At 41.5% G+C, this 20,669-nt stretch overlaps 1 protein-coding gene across 2 annotated transcripts in view; it reads right to left on the bottom strand.

Annotated features, from left to right (window-relative positions):
* The window catches only part of b3glctb (beta 3-glucosyltransferase b), a 63,260-nt gene that overhangs the window by 8,470 nt on the left and 34,121 nt on the right, over positions 1-20,669 (bottom strand). For both annotated transcript variants that reach the window (XM_034178223.1, XM_034178224.1), the window contains 3 exons: positions 17,063-17,132; positions 11,182-11,295; positions 2,279-2,378 (listed from right to left, as the gene is read on the bottom strand). In XM_034178223.1, the coding sequence (XP_034034114.1) occupies positions 2,279-2,378; positions 11,182-11,295; positions 17,063-17,132 (284 nt within the window). The remainder of the gene's footprint in view (positions 1-2,278; positions 2,379-11,181; positions 11,296-17,062; positions 17,133-20,669) is intronic.

Here is a 20,669-nt window from a genome sequence, read left to right as displayed (position 1 = left end):
TGGTGCAACAAAAAGGTCAGTTCTTAAGGGGGCTAATAATTTTAACCCTGGTAGTTTTTGGTTTTTGTGAAATAATTTTGTTTCCGTGTGCAAAGTAAAATATTGTAAGCATCCAAAATAAAACTAGGATGTTTACAAATGCTGTATTGAAAATTACTTGTTGTGTTAAATACTTGGGAATATTTTGAAGAAAACATTCAATTTCATAGGGGGTTAATTATGTTGTCCTCATCTATACATTTTTGCCTCTATAGCACACAAAATCAGGATGAGTCAACGCATGAACCTGTAGCTATTTGTGTGAGATGTGTTCATGCAAGGATTAAAAAAAGAACAGGTTATTAGATTCATGAATACAAATGACTCCATGTAAGAGGTATATTAAAAATTATTTTGGAATTTCTCAAGTGCTCTCATGGTTGAGGGGTTACTTGTCAAGCAAATTATAATTTGTCTTTTATAACACCATCATGTCTGGGATACCTCAGGGATCAGGACTCGGCCTGCTACAATTTTCCTGTATGTTACACCAGTTGGTAAAATTATACACAGCCATTGAATCACTTTTCACTGCTATGCTGATGATATGCAGATATGCATGTCTGTTTGTGCAGGTAATCTTTCTCATGCTGCAAAGTTCAAGGCCTTCTTGGCTGCACTGAAAAGTTGGATGATATTTAAACTTCTAGTTCTGAATTCTGACAAAACTGATAAGATGGTACTATCAGACAGTCATTTGTTTTATCATTTCATGCTGTCACTTCAAGACTCTATGTTTCAACACCATGATAGAGTTGAAAATATTGGTGTGATTTCTGACTACTTTTTGTCCAGTCATACCTCCGCACAAGTTTGCAGAATTTTGTATGACTTTAGCCATGAAAGAAATAGAAAGTATGGTAGATGTTCGAGTAATGTACAAACAGTGAATGGGGTCTCTGAGACAGAGCTGTTAAGCCCCAAAACGTGAATCAGCTGCAAATTGTGAATTATCCGCAAACCATTAATTGCAAAAAGTGAATATTGAAAAAATATCTCACGAAATGTGAACGCAGATCTTACAAAATGTGAACATCATTCATGGTGTGTGTGTGATCCCAGCCGGCTCTCGCTTCTGGTGTCAAGCGTTCAACCTGCTCTGGGGACAGTGTGATCAGGTGAGGAGTTTGACTGGGGCAGTACACCTGTCAAACAGTAACGTAGGTGGCAAACTCAGGGAGGACAGAAACCTCCCCTGGAGACTCCAGTAAAGTTAGAAAGATATTCACAGATTCGACGTTCACGGCTCAGTCTTAAGATAAACATTGTAGAAAAACAAACAACACTAGTTTCTAACCTCAGGAAGGTAGACAACGAGCTACAACTGTATTTTTATCCATATGAGCCGTCCTCTGAGCTGGAAAAATAACACCGATCTGAACGGGCAAGCGGCAGAGAAATGGAAGCTTAGGGGCTGTCTACAAAGTGCAAAAACGAAAAGAGACACCAGAAAAATATTCAATAATTTCAGGTGTGGTGTCACTCAACACATCAATGGTCTCCTGTTGGTTATACTAAAGCACTCATTAACAACACAACACAAATGCGACTGGGGTGAAATTCGCAATCACACTGATATTGGTCACATTCTGGTGCCCTGCACGTTGTTTTATATATTTTTTGGGGGAGGGTCTTTAATTTAGTGTAATGCTACATTAATTGAATCAAATTAATTTGAAAAACAAACACTGGAAACACTTGTTACTCTCCTGGCTCTTACTGTAATGCTGTCCCTCACAAAGTACAAACTCATACTATTCCACACTTTCAAATTTATTCAAAGTCACAGTGGAAATCAGGCCTGGATTCTGAATAACTTCTCTCACGCATGAGATCCGCCCGTTCAGAACCACGAACAATGGATACAAACAGTTTTATAAAACACAACATGGGCATAACAAAGGCAGACTGTATTTCGCAAAATCCTTCCCTTATTGGTCCCCGTGGGCATTCGAGGGAGGTCCCACCCCCGCCACTGACCCATGCGATAATGGGACATTTATGATTTATAATGTAACCTGAATCTTTTTGCTCTGAGTTAAATCCAGTTAAATCCGGCTAAATCCAGTTTGACGTGCACATTCCAACAAGTAACAGACTAAAATATGTGAAAATAAGAATACAATCTTTAAGTAAAATTACTTAATACCAAAACAAATAAAGAACACAATAGTTAAACACACAAATATATCTAACACACTTTACTCTTTACATCAAGTATTGTCAACGTAGGAAGTACCTGATCAGTGTATCATCATCAACAATGAGTAGCCAGTCAACCTTTGGCACAGATTCACTTAGGAACCGCTTCAAGATGGCAAAGGTCTTCCCACAGTGCCCTGCATGTAAAAAATATATAGCCTAAATGCACAACAAAAATGAAGCAGTAGTAAAAAAAAAACCTAGCGCTGAAGGCTTGAGACTGCTAAACTGCCAATGATTACGGTAATAAAAAAAAATCAGGTTTTCAGGAAATACACCATTTCTCCATTCAGGAGTTTAACACCTGAGATAAACTGAGCTGTCTGGTCTGCATGTGAGGGCCCCTTCACACATAACATAAAGTTGGGTGAAAGAAGCAGAAACTAGGTGAAAAAACAAAACAAAAACAAATTGGTGAACCACAGAAAATTGCAGCCGCTGTCGGGGGGACAGATGGTCAGACTGGTGGGAGCAATCCCGCGACAGCGGTTTCATGCATCTGTGTGCACGTGCGAGCACCTGAGAGGTGTGATACCTCGTTGTACTCACATTGGACGTATGTACATAAATCAACAAAAATGTGTAAGGACAAAATAATGAGAGAACACAGAACATTATAAGAACAATGAATGTACTGCTTAAATGTAAGACAGTCATGTTACTGGTCATAATTGTGTTCTCACTGTAAAAACAAACAAACAAATAAACAAAACACACACACGTGCACAAAAGAAAAACAAAAGCAATGTTAAATATTTAATTTCTGTTATAAAGAGCAGACAATACAAGAATTATCATCCTCCTGTTCCTTTATGTATATGAACCATGGCCATGGACATAAACAAGGAAGTAATTTACTGACATGAATGAAGCCATGCACATATATCATGAACACATCAGCCAGCTCTGCATGTCCAGCACGCATTGAGGTTCTGGGACCGCAATGCAAAGATGCTATGTGTTTTTATTTATTACCATGTGAGGAGAGCCTGCTGATGCATGTGCATCGCAGTGACGTGTTGTGAGGTGATATTCTGCATGGGTTGATATGTGCTCACCAGCTGTGAGTAGCGATGATGCAGTGGTCAGGTGCAGCATTGACAGACATGCCCATCGCCATGCATGCTGAGACGTGGTTGGGGCGATCCAGTTTGTTTTTATTTTTCCCCATGTCCTCATCGTGCGTGGAGCACATGTAGACAATATGTGTTCCCCAGCTTTGCGTTGTATTGCGCTGACGCGCCGGCTGCAATGTGGAGAGATGCAAGCTGCAGGAAGGCAGCACTGGCCGTGGGCAGTGGTAAGCTCCCTCCCTGCTTGTTTTCGAATGACATCCAACCCATGACGTGATTACATGTCAACCACGGCCCCCTGCAAACGCATAACTGTAGTGGGTGTGTGCGTGTCTTATCATGTCAATCAATTCGGACATCACATCATCGACAAGCGACACGTCCACCTTTTCACTGCAGCAACATGCTCACATAAATTGCCCCACAGCCTGGCCACGCTGATTTTTCTGTGAGGTGGTCTAATGGTCTGTTTAAGGCATTCTGTTAAGTTTTCTTAAATTAAACAATAAATTATACTAAAGTTTGTGTGCTTTAATTGTATTTTCTATTGTAAAAAAAGACAAAAAAAATCAGAAAATTAACAAACTACCCTGTTTTAATCAATCTTGTTGACAATTTATAGGAATAAATTTATTTTTACTTTTTGACATGTTCAGTATAGCCACATGAATGAATGAATAGATAAATAAATAGCCTCAATACAAAATGGAAAAACACAATTTTCTAATAGGTCAGTTCATGTACCCTGTGGATGTACTTGTTCAAGCGGATGAACAAGTACATCCTCACCAGTTCGCTGACAAAATAACTCAAAAACAAACCCAATCATCTTGTAATTCACCAAAATAAAAGGGCATATAATAATGATTAACTGATTAGACACAGTTAAACTTTGACCACCAGGCATCGTGGTGGTCAAGTGGTGAATGTGCTTATTTTCAAAGCAGAAGGTTCCCAGTTCAAGACCACCTGTGCCTGATCTCCATGTAATATAGAGTTGTGTTGTGAGGGGGATCTGGTGTAAAGCTTGTGCCAAATTAACATGCAGATCCATATTGGCTCTGTTGTGCCAATCCCAAGTGAAAAAGGGAGAAGCAGAAAGAATTTAAATTTAATAGATCAATCCTCCAATTAAAGGTCATAAGGGGCAGGAGCCTATCCCAGAAGTCATCCTGGACAGAACACCAGTCTATCACAGACACATTGACACCTATAGTTAATTTAAAGTTCCCAATTCACCTAACCTGCATGTCTTTGGGAGTGAGAAGAAGCCAGAGCACCTAAGGGGACCCACATCCACATAAACACAGGGAGAACATCCAAACTCCATACAGAAAGGACCCAGGTGGTACACAATCCCACAACATTCTTGCTGTCAGGCAATAGCAAGAATGTTGATATAACCACTAAGCCACCATGCTGCCCATCCTGTGTTTTGCTGATGTAATGTACCATACATCTGTGTGCCTCCTGCTGGACATGTCTGTGAAGCAGTTGGCTTCTGATGTGACCACAAATGCAGAGAACCAGCAGGATGTGTTCAAACAGTGTTCTTTAATCAGTCCAAAAATACAGAGCTAAGTCATTAATGAGGATCAAATTATTTAAAGTACAAAAGCCAAAAAACAAAAACAAACAGCAGGGTCCGAGGTCACAAAAATAAAACGCAGGTCTCAACCGTGAGATCTAACTTGGAAGACATAAACATACAGAAATGCTGACAGAAAGGTGTTACACAAGCAACCAGAAAAACACAGTTTAAGCAGACTGGGAGGTGATTACAACTGATAGCAGGTGCCCAGCTGGCTGAATGAGCTCAGGTGTGAGCGAAAACAGGAAAAAAGGAAACCAAACAACAATAGAGAGTACTGTGTGAAAGTAAAACAGGGAGTGGGGCGAAACTGACAAACCAAAAGAACTAAAACAAAGCAGAACATTTAGAAATAAACCCAAATCTCAATAAAGCTTAGAAACAACACTTAAACCGGATACACACTTAAAAAATAAACCAGAATTAAAAATACTAAAGAGTCACAAGGACAAACTCAAACAATTACTAGAACATAGAACATAAACTTAACCAAAAAAGGAATTACTTTAGAATGAATGCAAAACTGAGAAAACACAATTAGATACTTAAAAACCCCAGAGACAGACAGCAAGAACATGAACCACAACAGTCAAGGAAATAAGTGAGAATATGTTGGGGAAAAAAAATCATGTTAAAAAGAAAAACAGCATGCCATTAAATCTCCAATTGGAGAATTAAATCTGTCCAATAGGAAACCGGACAGCACTGAAAGTGTTGAAGAGTGGAAAAAAGTACAAAAGAGTGAAGAATCGGGTGCTGGACAGATGACAAGAAAGAGTATATTTTAATTTCTGGTTATAAATAAGAGTGAACATGATAATGAACAGGAAAGACAGAGTAGAAGGCAGCTTTCATACTGTACCTGCCTTCCTTCTGTGTGACATCACAAGAGGAAGGCATACAATAAAACAACCTCACCAACAAAACCGGTTAACAGTTGTACAAATTTTATGAAGACAGTATAGTTAAGTTGGTGAAATGGGGTAAACCCCCCCCCCACACACACACACACACACCACCACCACACCAGGAACTATGTATTTGTATTTTATTTTGTATTCTGGAATGGCCATCTCAGTCCCCAGAACTGAATATTATTGAATATCTGTGGTGTGATTTTAAGCGGGCTGTCCATGCTCGAAAACCAATAAACCTGACTGAACTGGAGATGTTTTGTAAAGAAGAATGGTCCAAAATGCCTTCAGCCAGAATACAGACTCTCACTGGAAGCTACAGGAAGCCTTTAGAGGCTGTTATTTCAGCAAAAGGAGGAGCTACTAAATATTTATAAATATTTAGGGCCCGAGTAGGCAACGTCCTACGAGGACCCTATTGTAATTGCGCTGTTTATTATTATTATTATTCTCACTCTTGAAATCGAAATTTTGGCCTCTTCCCATGCTCAAAAACTCACCAAACTTTCCAAAGTCGTCCGGCCAGATCCGAAATTCGATATTTTGGGGGCGTCGCACATGGTCGCACAAAAATCGCGAAATAGCGCCCCCTAGAAATTTTCAAAAACCCCTCCGCATTGGGCTTTTTTCATCGTAGCCTCACGAAAGTCGGTACACATATTTACCATGCCAGGACGCACGAAAAAGTCTCTTACTGTCATGGTGAAATATCGACAGGAAGTCGGCCATTTTGATTTTAAGTTTCGATTTTGAGCAAATTTTTGCCATTTTTGGCCATTTCCACTACTTACATTTGAACGAACTCGTCCTAGGGATTTCATCCGATCGTCTTCAAATTTGGTCAAAATCATCACAACACAATGGTGATCAAAAGTTATCAAAAGATTCTAATTAAGTCAAAAGGCGTGGCTGCTAGGGGTCGTCAAACTTTGGCGAGCTTTTCGGAGCACACCATTTCACTTCAAACGGCTGTCACGCCCACATACTTCATCGTAGATCCTTCAAACTTACTGGACATGATGAGGGCTCTGCCCTAAACGTCTACATATCTTAAGTTCCCACCTGCGCCATAGCGCCCCCCAGTGGTGGCGGGAAATGTCCTATTTTTACTTTAAGAGGTCCTGATGTCACATACTTAACCCAATCAACTTCATTCCACTTCTAAAACATGCAGAACAAATTGGTGAGCGTAGGCGATGAACGCCGTGAAGTTACGAGTAACGGCGTCTGTGTGGCGGTGTGCCGAATACTGCCCATTCGCCATGAAATTCCGTTCTTCCTTTTGACGGCTTTAATTTTGTCACATCATCATGAAAATTGATCCACAGGTCAAGCATGACAACCTCTTACAATTCATAGGGGCGTCGCCCATGGGCGGGGCAAAATGCCTCAATAGCGCCCCCTTGAAACTTTCAAAAACCCCTTCCCATAGGGGTTTTTTTGGAGTAGGGAGATGAAAATTGGTACACATGTGTGACTTGCATAGACGTACAAAAAAGTCTCTTGCACCATGGGTCTACTCCAAACAGGAAGTCGGCCATTTTGAATTTTCTTCTCATTTTGGCGTGATTTCCACATGTTGTATTTGAACGAACTCCTCCTAGGGATTTTGTCCAATGCACTTCAAATTTCTTTGACAGCATCCAAAGATGATACTGACTAAAAGTTATCAAAAGCTTTTCTCTATGTTGAAGGGTGTGGCAGCTATGGTGCCGCCATTTTGACCCTTTGCCATAGAACATCAAGTCATGATAACTCCTTCATGCTTTGCCTGATTGACTTGAAACTTCACATGTATGATGACGGTTGGCCCCTGAACACACCTGGCCCCTCTGTTTCTACACTGAGCGCCCCCTAGTGGATGAACAATCAACATGTCATAACTCCTTGATGCATTGTGTGATTTGTTTAAAATTTTAACTGTGTGATGAGTGGTTACCCCTGCATGCACATGCCCACATGTGGTCACAAGGGCACCCACTGGCCTGGGTACGCAACCCTGTATATGACTGCTTGCAGTCCTAGTTATAAATATTTTTTCTGATGGGGTGCCCAAATTTATGTACCTGCCTAATTTTGTTTAAAGAATTATTGCACACTTTCTGTAAATCCTATAAACTTCATTTCACTTCTCAAGTATCACTGTTTGTCTGCTATATGATATATTTAACTGAAATTGCTGATCCAAACAACCAATGATTTATAAAGGAAAATCATGAAAATCATCAGGGGTGCCCAAACTTTTACATACAACTATACCTCCAAGGACCCTTAATTAGAATAAGTGAATTTAGAAAATGGATGGCTGGATCTCATGTGGAAAAGACAAACAATCAAAAGCTACTTGGTACAAATGAAAGACATCTCACTGAGCTGACTGTATTTTATGCCTTTAGCATAAATTATCATAAATAAATTATCAAATAATTTCAATACAGTATTTCATATAGTTTCTAAGAATGAGTGCTTTTTTGGAATTTAACAAATAAAAAAGTATTCCTTTATGTTGTTTGAAGGGACTCAGACATCATACATATAACATTTAGAATATTTAAAAAGTTAAAATTTTAGTCCAGAGTACTAAGTAACCCAAGACCACTTCAGTCTTTTCTGGAATAAACCTTCCTCCCCCTGAACACTTCATTTAAACATATGTACCACAGACAGTACAGAAGATAAGAATTTGTTCATCTTAAATGCTTACTGAAACATACGGAACCCGAGAGAGGTCACCTATAGTGATATTTTTTTTCTGGACATGATCATTTGTGCGCATGTTTTCCTTTAATTGAGCCCACAAATTAATAAAACGTGCTCTCAAATTAATAAAACGTGCGCACGTTTTCCTGGCCATGATAATTCGTGCGCACGTTTTCCTTTAATTGAGCCCTCAAATTAATAAAATGAGCGCATGTTTTCCTTTAATTGAGCCCTTGAATTAATAAAACGAGCACACGTTTTCCTTTAATTGAGCCCTTGAATTAATAAAATGTGTGCATGTTTTCCTTTAATTGAGCCCTCGAATTAATAAAACGTGCGAATGTTTTCCTTTAATTGAGCCCTCGAATTAATAAAACGTGCGCACGTTTTCCTTTAATTGAGCCCTCAAATTAATAAAACGTGTGCACCTTTTCCTTTAATTGCAAAAAGGCTATAACACGGAACTGGGTGAGGCTCAAATTACCAACTCTTACCGACTGGATGCACATTGTACACAAACTTTATGTTATGGAGGAAATAACCTACTGTCTTAGACATTCCTCTGAAAAATGTGACAAGTACTGGAAAAAAATGGACATTCCTCTGAAAAATGTGACAAGTACTGGAAAAAATGGAAACGTGGGGGGAAAAAAAAGCCCTTGTGGAATAAGTGGAATTTTCATTTAATTTTCACTAACACTTACTACTTACAACTATTACTTTTGCTACAAGTAGATGGCTCTTCCTATATTTTGTTGATCTGTCAAACATTTGGTTGATTTATTTGTTTCTTTTTATATAAAACTGAAAAATTTAATAGAAATAAAGTTTAAAAAAACACACCAACACACAATGTTTTGGTGAAGGCTCTCAGTTGTCCAGGTGGTTTCCATAGTAGAGAAGAGAGAAGTCAGACTACCAGAGCAAGAATTTTAGCTGAGGAAGCTTCTGCTATTAGAAGTGAAACGTCCTCGCATCAAGCAACCCAGTCCAGTCGAAGATTCAAGCTTCTCTACTACACCAACACACAAACAAACAATAAAATAATATACATAACAATAAAAAAAATAATGAAATGAAATAACATAAATAAAGCCATAGTTCCTCTTCAGGTTTTATGCAGATATTTAGAAAGTCCTGACAGCTCCCACAATATGAATAATAAATAGGTGCTATGTTCAAACAAAACAAAACAGTGCAATATTGTCATGATCTTCCCCGTATCTGGCTTCTTATTTTGGTTTGGTCTCTCGTTTGTGTCCATGTCCCCAGTCTTTGATCCTCTGTCTTTGATTTTCTGTTTGTTATATTGAGGTCACTGGTTTTGTTTTCTGTGTATCATGCATTTTCTCTTTATTATACTTTGTCATCATAGTCATAATCATAGTTTGTGTCTGGCCTTTTTTCCCCCATTGTGTATCATTAGTTGAATCATCTGCTTGTTTTGTTTTTATCATATGTTGACTTATCTGTTTATTTTACTTTTTCCACTTTAATCTGAGTCTTTAATTTTATTGTTGATCCCCTTTCAGTACTTACATTTGTTTTCTGGTTAATTCTTTGTTCTTTCACGTTAGGTCTTCTTTATTTTATTTCTTATTTATTAGAACTTGGGTTTTGTTCATCAGTGGTTTTGGCATTTTGTTTAGATCATGGTGGTTTTAGGCTCACCTTTGAGTTGGGCCCTTTTCACTTTGCTTTTGTCTTACTGCAGTCTCTTGTCTGGTGTTCAGGGATTGGAGTGGGTGTGTCCTGTCCCTTCTGTTTGCCACGCCCCCCCCTTCCAGAATGTTCTCCACACCTGTGTCTTGTTTCCCTATTTTCCTCCTGTATATTTAAACCCTGCTTGCCTTATGTTCTCCGCCAGTTTGTTGTGCTTGTCACCCTGGGTTTCAGCCCTCGTCCCAGCCACAGTAACCTTGCTCTAGCTTTGTTTTTGATCCGACCAGCTGTGTATGACCTTGCCTTGCTTTTGTGACCTCGTTTTTTGCCTCAGCTCTGATTGCTTTGTCTCTCCATGCCACTGAACTCTGCGTGTTTTCGACCACACCATTGTTTTGCTCCTGCCTGTACCTCTGCTTTACTGAATGTCCACTTGTGTATCTAACCTGAGCTTGTTTACAAGATAATGCCTTTTTTTCTTACTCCAACGCTTGTGTCTGTGAGTCCTGCAATTGTGTCCAGTCACTCCATGCCTGTAAGTCTAACGCAGCCTGACAAATATGATATAAAAAAAAAGGCTACAAAACTTTCAGTGTGGGTTTAACTCAGTCAGTCCCAGTGACAGCAAATATCCACCCCCCAACAACATAAATGGAATTGGCGCTCTGGTCAGTGAATACTTTGTACTTGTATTTGGTAACAATGGGCCTTATAGAAGCAGAATGTGCAAACAAGACAACAAAAACTATAGCTATCTATCAAAGTAAAATTCCCACCAGGTTTCTAGGAAATCCATCCAGCCATTTTTGATTTATCTCACCCATGAACACACACATGCATGTGAAACCAATACCCTGCGAGCAGCTTGGCCAAATTGCGGGTACTGAAAGGGGCAAACCTGGGGTCTCCTCCCAGGCTGGGGGGCGTATGCAATTGCTTATTCAAGGCGTAGGTCGATGTAGGGTGAACCAGCTCTGAATAACAACAACAGGAAGCTCACCTCTCTCAGTATTCGGCACTCCAAGATTGACTGTTGGTATAGTGGCATCGGTGACATCGCTGTAGTACTCCAAATACTGAGCATCTTTCTCCCAGGTTGCCTTTATCACTGGCACTGTGAAAAGAAGGACAGCAGAATAAAAAGACTGACCAAAAGGAAATGAAACCTTAAATAATAATTCTCTGAACCACACAGACCTCTGGACACTGAAAATGGTCCTTGTGTTCTTGATGGTACGATACAGTGGCCACAATGAAATTAAATCAGATGTCAAGATATCACCCACACAAGGTTTAAGAGAGGACGCCCCCTGGTGGCAATAATTACAATCAAAACATGCCCAACAGGGAACTTGTCTGAGGTCTAGTATGGTGACCTTGTGCACTAAATTTTACTTTGACACAAAAAGTATTTTTCAAGCTATTGCATACACACTGATCACATGAACACAAGCAGATGCGCACGCACGCACACACACACACACACACACACACACACACACACACACACACACACACACACACACACACACACACACACACACACACACACACACAGAGAGAGAGTCAGGAAACTCCCAGATGTGCTTAATCTTTGATAATGCAGGTAAAAACTGGTTTAGTTTAGTGCTATCTGAAATCACCCAAAAGGGATCTGCACTTATACGAGGTCTGTCCATAAAGTATCGTACCTTTTTATTTTTTTTTTAAACTATATGGATTTGATTCATATGTTTTCACGTCAGACAAGCTTGAACCCTTGTGCGCATGCGTGAGTTTTTCCACGCCTGTCGGTGACGTCATTCGCCTGTGAGCACGCCTTGTGGAAGGAGTGGTCCCGCCCTGTCGTCGGATTTTCATTGTCTGGAAATGGCGGAATGATGTGGGGTTTTTTTCCATCAGAATTTTTTCAGAAGCTGTTAGAGACTGGCACCTGGAAACCATTTGAAAAATTTATCTGGCTTTCGGTGAAAATTTTACGGGCTTCACAGAGAATAAGGTCTGTTAGTACAGCTTTAAGGACCCCTTTAAGGACGCTCGGCGCACTGCGCTCCGAGCTGCGACGACGCGGCACAAGCCACCGGACCATTTCTAAACGGATGGCTCTGTGGATACGAGACCGTCGTGTGCTCTTTCTCTGGTTATCACAAGAGCTGGACATCAGCCATTTTCCGGCAGATTTCACTTTTAACAAGAGATTTTGTCATGGAAAGCCGCGCGGAGGCTTCGCGTGTCACGACCGATTGCTTTGGAAGCGAGACAAAGGAACACTTCCGTTTCGGCATGTCAGAGGACAAACCCATTTCCAGACAATGAAAATCCGACAACGGGGCAGGACCACTCCTTCCACAAGGCATGCTCACAGGCGAATGACGTCACCAACAGGCGTGGAAAAACTCATGCATGCGCACAAGGGTTCAAGCTTGTCTGATGTGAAAACATATGAATCAAATCCATATAGTTTAAAAAAAATAAAAAGGTACGATACTTTATGGACAGACCCCGTATCCCAAATATCTTATCTCTTATCTCTTCCCCAAGGGATCCCAAGATGTTCCCAAGCCATCTGAGAAATATAATCTCTCCGGGCCTCCTCCTTGGATGTGCATGGAAGACCACCTTAGGTCTTAGTGAGATGACCTGCGAGCATCCTCACCAGGTGCCCGAACCACCTCAACTGGCTCCTTTCAATGTGAAGAAGCAGCAGCTCTACTCTAAGTCCCTCCTGCATAGTTGACCTTCTCACCCTGCGCAGGAGTGTAAACCCAGATAACCGATGGAGGAATCTCATTTCTGCCGCATGTATCCACGATCTTAGTCTTTCAGTCATTACCCAAAGCTCATGACCATAGGTGAGGACAGGAGCATAAATCTGATAAATTGAGAGTCTTGCCCTCCGGCTCAGCTCCTTCACCACGACGGCCCAGTACAGCGTCCATAAGATTTCAGATGCCACCCCAATCTGTCTATTGATCTTGCGCTCCAATTTACCTCCACTCATAAACAAGACCCCAAGATACTGAAACTCCTTCACTTGGGGGAGTAACTCTCCCCTAATCCAGAGGGGACAATCCACCATTTTTTGACAGAGGATCATAGTCTCAGATTTGGAGGTGCTCATTCTCATCCCAGTTGCTTCACACTCAAACCTGCTCAGTGCACACTGGAGGTCACTGCCTGATGAAGCCAACAGAACCACATCATCTGCAAAAAGCAGAAATGCAACTCTGAGGTCACAAAACTGGACATCCTCTGCCCCTCCCTAAATGCCTTGATATTCCGTCCAAGAAAATCACAAACATGAATGGTGACAAGGGACAGTCCTGGTGGAGCCCAACACCCACTGAAAGCAGGTGTGATGTAATGCTGAGAATGTGGACACAGCTCCTACTTTGGTCATATAGATGTAGCGGCTGCACTCTGCGTTGTGTAGTTATGACTCCGCCCATTCACTCCCCTCAGGACGCGAACTCATGATCATCGGCATGGGAGTCAGACTCTCTAACCAGAAGGCTAAAACCCAGGGCTCTGGCCTTGTGACCAGAGAATCCTTTTGAGCTGTTGGAAGTGAGGTTTATTAACTACATATGCACAGCGACACCTGCTGGCCTCTGTTACATAAAATGGACAAGCAAATTAATTCTGTGAGTGCCGTGTGACTGGGCCATAAGGCCAGATTTTACCAACTCAGAATCTTAAGTAAAGACCTCCCTTCCAGCTTGTGTTTTTGAGCAAGTTATTCATTTCTTCATAGCATCTCGTTTAGATTACTGTAACTTGCTCTACTGTCGGCTGGACCAGTCCTCTCTAAAGCGTCTGCAGCAACTCCAGAATTCTGTTGCGTGACTGCTCACAGGGAGGAGGAAGCGGGAGCATATTACCCCTGTACTTGCCTCACTCCATTGGCTCCCGGTCCCATTTAGGTTTGATTTTATGATTCTGTTGTTTGTGTTTAAGTGTTTAAATGGGTTGGCTCCTGAATAGCTCTCTGAGCTTTTGATTCCATATGTACCAGTCAGATCAGTGAGGTCTGAAAACCAGCATTTATTAAATGTGCCCAGATCACGATTAAAGACTCGAGGTGATTGGGCCTTTTCTGTGGCTGCACCCAAAAACTGGAACAGTTTGCCTTTAAACATCAGAGCTGCTCCAACTCTAGAGTCTTTTAAATCTGCTCTTAATACCTATTTTTTTGCTTTGGCTTTTAATACAATTTAAGCTGTATGTGCCTGTTTTTTTTTTTTTTACTTGTCTTTTATTTGGATTTTAACTGTCCTGTTTTTGTAATGTTTTTGATATTGTTTTTTAACATGTGAAGCAATTTGGGCAGCTGTTGTTGTTGAAAATGTGCTATATAAATAAAACTGACATTGACATAGAGACCGGATTGCACGTTGCAGCGAATCCGATACCCCGTACTCCCACAGCACCCCCCACAGGATACCCAGAGGGTCCGGGTCATACACCTTTATCAAGTCCACAAAACCCATGCAGAGTGGTTGGTCATACTCCCAAAACCCCTCCAATATCCTTGCGAGTGTAAAGAGCTGGTCCACGGTTCCACAACCAGGACAGAACCCACACTGCTCCTCCTGAATCTGAGGTTCGACTAACGCTCTAAGTCTCCTCTCTAGTACCCTGGCATAGGCCATTTCTAAACATCCTAGCTTTATTTTTATTTTACTTTGCACACAGAAACAAAATGATTTCACAGGAGTATGTATTTTGCATCTAACATTGACTGGGCCATATATAGTGTCCTGGTGTTTTCTGAACTGATTTGATTTCTTGATTGTTTAACTATGTAAGTTGATTTTTGGCTGTCAGCCCATCAACCAGCCCACGTTTTGGAAATCACTTGACCATCAATTCAACACATTATTATTAACGTTTAAGAGGTTTCCATAGTAGAGAAGCTTGAATCTTCGACTGGACTGGGTTGCTTGACGCGAGGACATTTCGCTTCAAATCGCAGAAGCTTCCTCAGCTAAAATTCTTGCTCTGGTAGTCTGCCTTCTGTCTTGACTCTTGTACCCAAGCCATCTGAGAAATATAATCTCTCCAGCATGTCCTGGGTCTTCCCCGGGCCTCCTCCCGCACAGAAAAGTCACCAGTGTTAACAATGACAGTGAACATACGGTCCCACTCTTGTCTCTACAAGAGTCAAGACAGAAGTCAGACTACCAGAGCAAGAATTTTAACTGAGGAAGCTTCTGCGATTTGAAGCGAAACGTCCTCGCGTCAAGCAAACCAGTCCAGTCGAACATTCTAGCTTCTCTACTATGGAAACCACCTGGACAACTGAGAGCCTACACAGAAACTTAAGAGGTTTAAGAACATCAGTACATATCTGCACTAGTGTGGTTAAAAAATGCATTTATACGAGGTCTGTGAGAAAAGAAACCGACAGTTTTATTTTTTTTAAAACTTTATGGATCTGAGTTACGTGAGATTGCATCAACCAACCTTGAACCTTAGTGCGCATGCATGAGTTTTGTCCCGCCTGTCGGTCGCGTCATTTGCCTGTGAGCAGCCTTTGTGTGAGGAGTGGGTCTGTGCGCTCGGCGGATTTTTCTTGCAAGGAAAATGGCGGAACGATTGGAGCAGCGCTTTTGCATCAAATTTTGCCAGAAACTTGGCGACAGCCAAACGGAAACCATCCGAAAAATAAAGACGGCTTTCGGGGATGAAGCTATGGGCGCCACACAGATTAAGGAGTGGTACAAACGGTTTAAAGACGGACGCGGAGACGGTGGAGAGCGAGCCGCGCTCCGGCCGACCATCGACGTGCCAAAATGATGAGATCATTTCCAAAGTGAACGCTGTGGTGATGCGGGACCGTCGAGTAACCATCCGAGAAATTGCGGATGAAGTGGATATCAGTACTTTTTCGGCACATTCCATTATTAGAGAAGATTTGGACATGAAGCGAGTGGCGGCGAAGTTCGTGCCGAGGTTGCTGACGGCGGACCAAAAGCACCTCCGTGTCGAAGTCTCACAGGACATGCTGGACTCCGTTCACACTGATCCCAGCTTTATGGACACTATTATCACCGGGGATGAGTCCTGGGTGTACGGGTACGACCCGGAAACAAAATTCCAGTCGTCACAGTGGAAGCATTCCACGTCGCCACGACCGAAGAAGGTGCGCCAAGTACGCAGCAACGTAAAGGTAATGCTGACTGTTTTTTTTTTTACTCCTGCGGTGTGGTACACCATAAGTGAGCACCACAGGGTCAAACAGTAATGAAGGAGTATTAGAGGGATGTCCTCCGTCGCCTTCGTGAAGCTATACGGCGCAAGAGACCGGAGTTGTGGACCACAGCAAATTCGCGCCTCCACCACGACAACGCGCCAGCTCATTCCTCCAACTTAATTCGGACTTATTTGTCTAAAAACCAAACTCCTGTGGTTCCACAGGCTCCATACTCTCCTGACATGGCCCCTTGCGACTTCTGGCTGTTCCCCAAAATTAAAAGACCATTAAAAGGAACGCGTTTTGAGACGAGGGAGGACATCATGTCTGCAACAACGGCGGAGCTGCGCGCCATCCCGAAAGAGGTGTTTTTGGAATGCTTCCAACAGTAGCGACACCGCTGGGAGAAGTGTGTGGAGTCCCAAGGAGAGTACTTCGAGGGTGATTAGGTTTCCAACACTCCACCAACCCTGACCTTGTAAATGTCATAAATGCATGATTTTTTTTAACCACACAAAGTTTTGATATTCCAGCAAACTTCGATATTGAAAGTTTTATGGTTCCCGTGTTTTAAGACATGAGCGTTTGTCGGAAACACGTACGGAAGGATGGAATTTCTCCTGACAAGCACAATTTACAATTGTGAATATATATATACACACATATTCAGGAATGTAAAACCCACCTCGCTCCGAGTGGAACTTTTGGCAAGTTTTGACACTGATAAATATGTCTTCTTTGGGTACAGGAGCTCCCTAGAAAAGAGACAAAGAAAATGAAACTCAAAATGTAAAATCAATTTTATTGAAATGTATGGTTTTATCACAAGTGCAGAGATACACAAAAGCACAGTCTGACATACAGTATATCTAGAATAATCTTTGATTTTCTGGATTGCAAAATAAGGTACAGCAGGTCTGAGCAATGATATTGTTGGGAAAAGAATACTGAGAAACTGTGATAGTGCCCAGGCATGTCATTTCTTCTGATTATTGTACTTGAATTTCCATTTTAAGGTCAAGTCAGGTCCGGTAGCGTGTGCCTATCCACCATATAAATTGGGATGTAGGTCCTTTTTTTCTTGCAGATCTGAATGGACATGTTGCAGGTCTTCTCCTTGAGTTGAAGGTGCAAAATCAAGTGCCACGGGCATGAAGGCCCTCTTGGGAGGATTTTGAAATAAATTACACATACAGTGATGAAAATAAGTATTTGAACACCCTGCAATTTTGCAAGTTCTCCCACTTAGAAATCATGGAGGGGTCTGAAATTTTCATCTTAGGGGCATGTACACTGTGAGAGACATAATCTAAAAAAAAAAAAAACATCTGGAAATCACAATGTATGATTTTTAAAAATAATTTATTTGTGTGTTACTGCTGCAAATAAGTATTTGATCCCCTACCAACCAGCAAGAATTCTGGCTAACACAGACCTGTTAATTTTTTAAACGGGCGCACGTGTGCGAGAATGCATTTCAACCCTTTCATTCGCATTTTGCTCCTAAAATAAATACAGTGGTCCCTCGCTATAACGCGGTTCACCTTTCGCGGCCTCGCTGTTTTGTTCGCGTATTTTTTTTAGTCCAATTTTACATGCTTTTTTTTTTTTTTACAGTGCATTGTGTTCAGCGGACTCATCAAGCAGCCGGTCGCAACACCGCAAAGGGAGAACATGCGCATTGTGTTCTGCGTGTCTGTTTATAAGAATCTTCTCACCCAGAAGAAAAAAAGAGCGCCAACAACTACCCATAACTGTGTTCTACACTCGGAAAAAGACACCTGCAGCGAGGTCTGAGTCAGTGGAAAAAGACGTGACAGCGCAGCGGCGCCAGGACGAAGAGGCGCGATCAGAGGAACTGTGAAATACTGGTCAGTCACTATTAATAATTTCTTATGTGTCCAACCTCGTACGTTGATCGTTAAAATTAAATTCGTTAGTTCTAAAAGCCATCATAATTATTTATAGGAAAACGTTCTATTTTTATTTCTCAAACAAATGTTTGGGCCTGAAAACAGGTTGGTCTTATTTTTCTACTCAGGTTTGAACTTTGAGAGTGTTTACACACGAGAGAAAAGTGAGAAAATGTTCATGCCTGATTGAGAAAAGTGTATAAAGTGTGTAGTGAGGGGTTTTACAGCTTTAAAATGTCTATAATAATTGTAAAAAATAACACTGGCCACTGGATTTCGCCTATTGCGGGCTATTTTTAGAACGTAACTCCCGCGATAAATGAGGGACCACTGTATATCCCATAGAGAAAACCATTCCCACATGTGTACAAATCGACAAGATTCTACAACTTAATATTTCCTTTTTTATCCTTCCCTTGTAACATGTGACCGAGCGGGGAAATGTAGACCTCTTGTGATGACGCAGTCACGTCTCAACGCACAAGCTGCACTGATTCGCTACACTCTGAGTCTTGGCTTGCGACTAGCTCGTGCAGTCAGATAAGTGAGCACTAGCATAGCAGCTACATTTACAACGAAAGGTGTGTGAGGAGACTAGAAAATGATTTGGTCGTACTTTCAAAGGAAACCCAAGGAACCAGGGGAGGGAACCTGGGGAGATGAGGAAAATGGTGAGGAGGATCAGGAGGAGATGGCAACAGGCAGTGAAACTGGCAGTAGGTCTAGAACTACTGGCGAAGTTCATAAATTCAGATCAGACTGGGTTAAGATCTTTCCGTGGCTAGTGCATGAGGATAGCATGATGTTTTGCAAATACTGCAGAGGACAAAAGCAGGCGGGTAATTCTGCGTTTGTGACGGGAAATCCTCACTTTAAAAAAGACTCCCTCACGAAACATAATCTGTCAAAAAGGCACATCACCTGCAGAGATATGTACCTCAAACGAAGTCAACCAGCCATAACCGCTGCTTTAGAAAGGCAGGTGCTAATTTCTGAGGGGGAGATTAGGCGGCAATTGTGCATAAAGATGAACATCACCTACTTCGTGGCCAAAGAGGAGGAACCCTTTACGAAGTTTGGACCACTCATGATTCTGCATAAGAAGAACGGTGTGGACATTAACCCCACATACGACAACCACGTCAGGTAGGCAAATATATGTATTTGATAATGATGAGATGTGAATGTAATGCCGTGAGTAAAATTAGAAGCTATGCCTTTGTGGAATGGCAGCTAGCGTGCTCAGGTAACAATGTAGCAAAAGCCTTACATTTGAATTCTGAAATGATTAGACAAAGAATATGAGTTTAAATGGATTATCTGGAGTTGGAGCATATTGGGCTGATTGTTTGCTTGTTTGAGAAGAAATACGACCACCTGAGAGCAATATCACGTCAACTGGATATATTTTGAGAAAGGGTCCATATCGCTATCTAACCTCCCGTCCTCTTCTTGTGCTTGTGGTCTCGTCATGCGAGGCAAGATGTCATTGACAATAGAAGTTTTAGCCTGTTCAATGTCTCGCAAAACACAATTTAAATGTCACCATTTGCAGTTGCTATGCTGAATGGGGAAAAGTCCCCCAAACGTTGCTGTGCGTTTAGGCTGAATGCGGGGAAACTTTGTTTTTTTCCTCGGAGGCGTGGGTGTCTGCGAATCATGGCCAAGCACAAGGCGAGGATGAGAGGTTAGATAGCAATATGGACAGATGGCTCCAATGCCTTACAGCAAAGTTGGCTTGATGTGTTTTGATGTGTGACGTGTTTTGCGACATGCCCACATTTTTTCATATAGCACAACTGACGTGGCTAACGTATGATCAAACTTTATCAAAATATATCTAATTGACGGGATTTTGCTCTCAGGTGGTCGTATTTCTTCTCTAACATGAAAAAAAAAAACAAAAACAGCCCATTATGCTCCAACTCCAGATAATTCATTTAACTCGTACTTGTGTTCATAGTTCTACAGTGTGGTATGTAGATTTAAAACGTTATCCTGTCGTACCTGATAAATGTCCTTTTGAGAACTTTTTTTTTTTTAAATAATAAAATAAAAATAAGATGCTGAGCCAAGCTGACACACATCCCTCCGTAAAACTGTCTGTAATCCAGTCTTAAGTATTTATTAATATACTGTAAGTAAGTAAGTGTGTCTGTGGTGTGTGTGTGTGTGTGTGTGTTAGTGAGAGAGAGAGACTGTATAAGCCACAAGCACTTACAAATAGTTTTCTCATTCACACAGATGTGTGGAAATGATTGGACAAATTGCTGATCTGATGAAAGAAAGCCTAGCTGCTAAGCTGATGACAGCAAAGCACCTTGCCGTTCTAATCGATGGAGACACCGACATATCTAACACAGAGTGTGAGATTGTCTA

Source organism: Thalassophryne amazonica, chromosome 9 (assembly GCF_902500255.1).
Source record: "Thalassophryne amazonica chromosome 9, fThaAma1.1, whole genome shotgun sequence".
Classification (NCBI taxonomy): Eukaryota; Metazoa; Chordata; class Actinopteri; order Batrachoidiformes; family Batrachoididae; genus Thalassophryne; species Thalassophryne amazonica.
The sequence above is the reverse complement of the archived record's forward strand: the minus strand, read 5'-3'. Positions and strand labels throughout refer to the sequence as shown.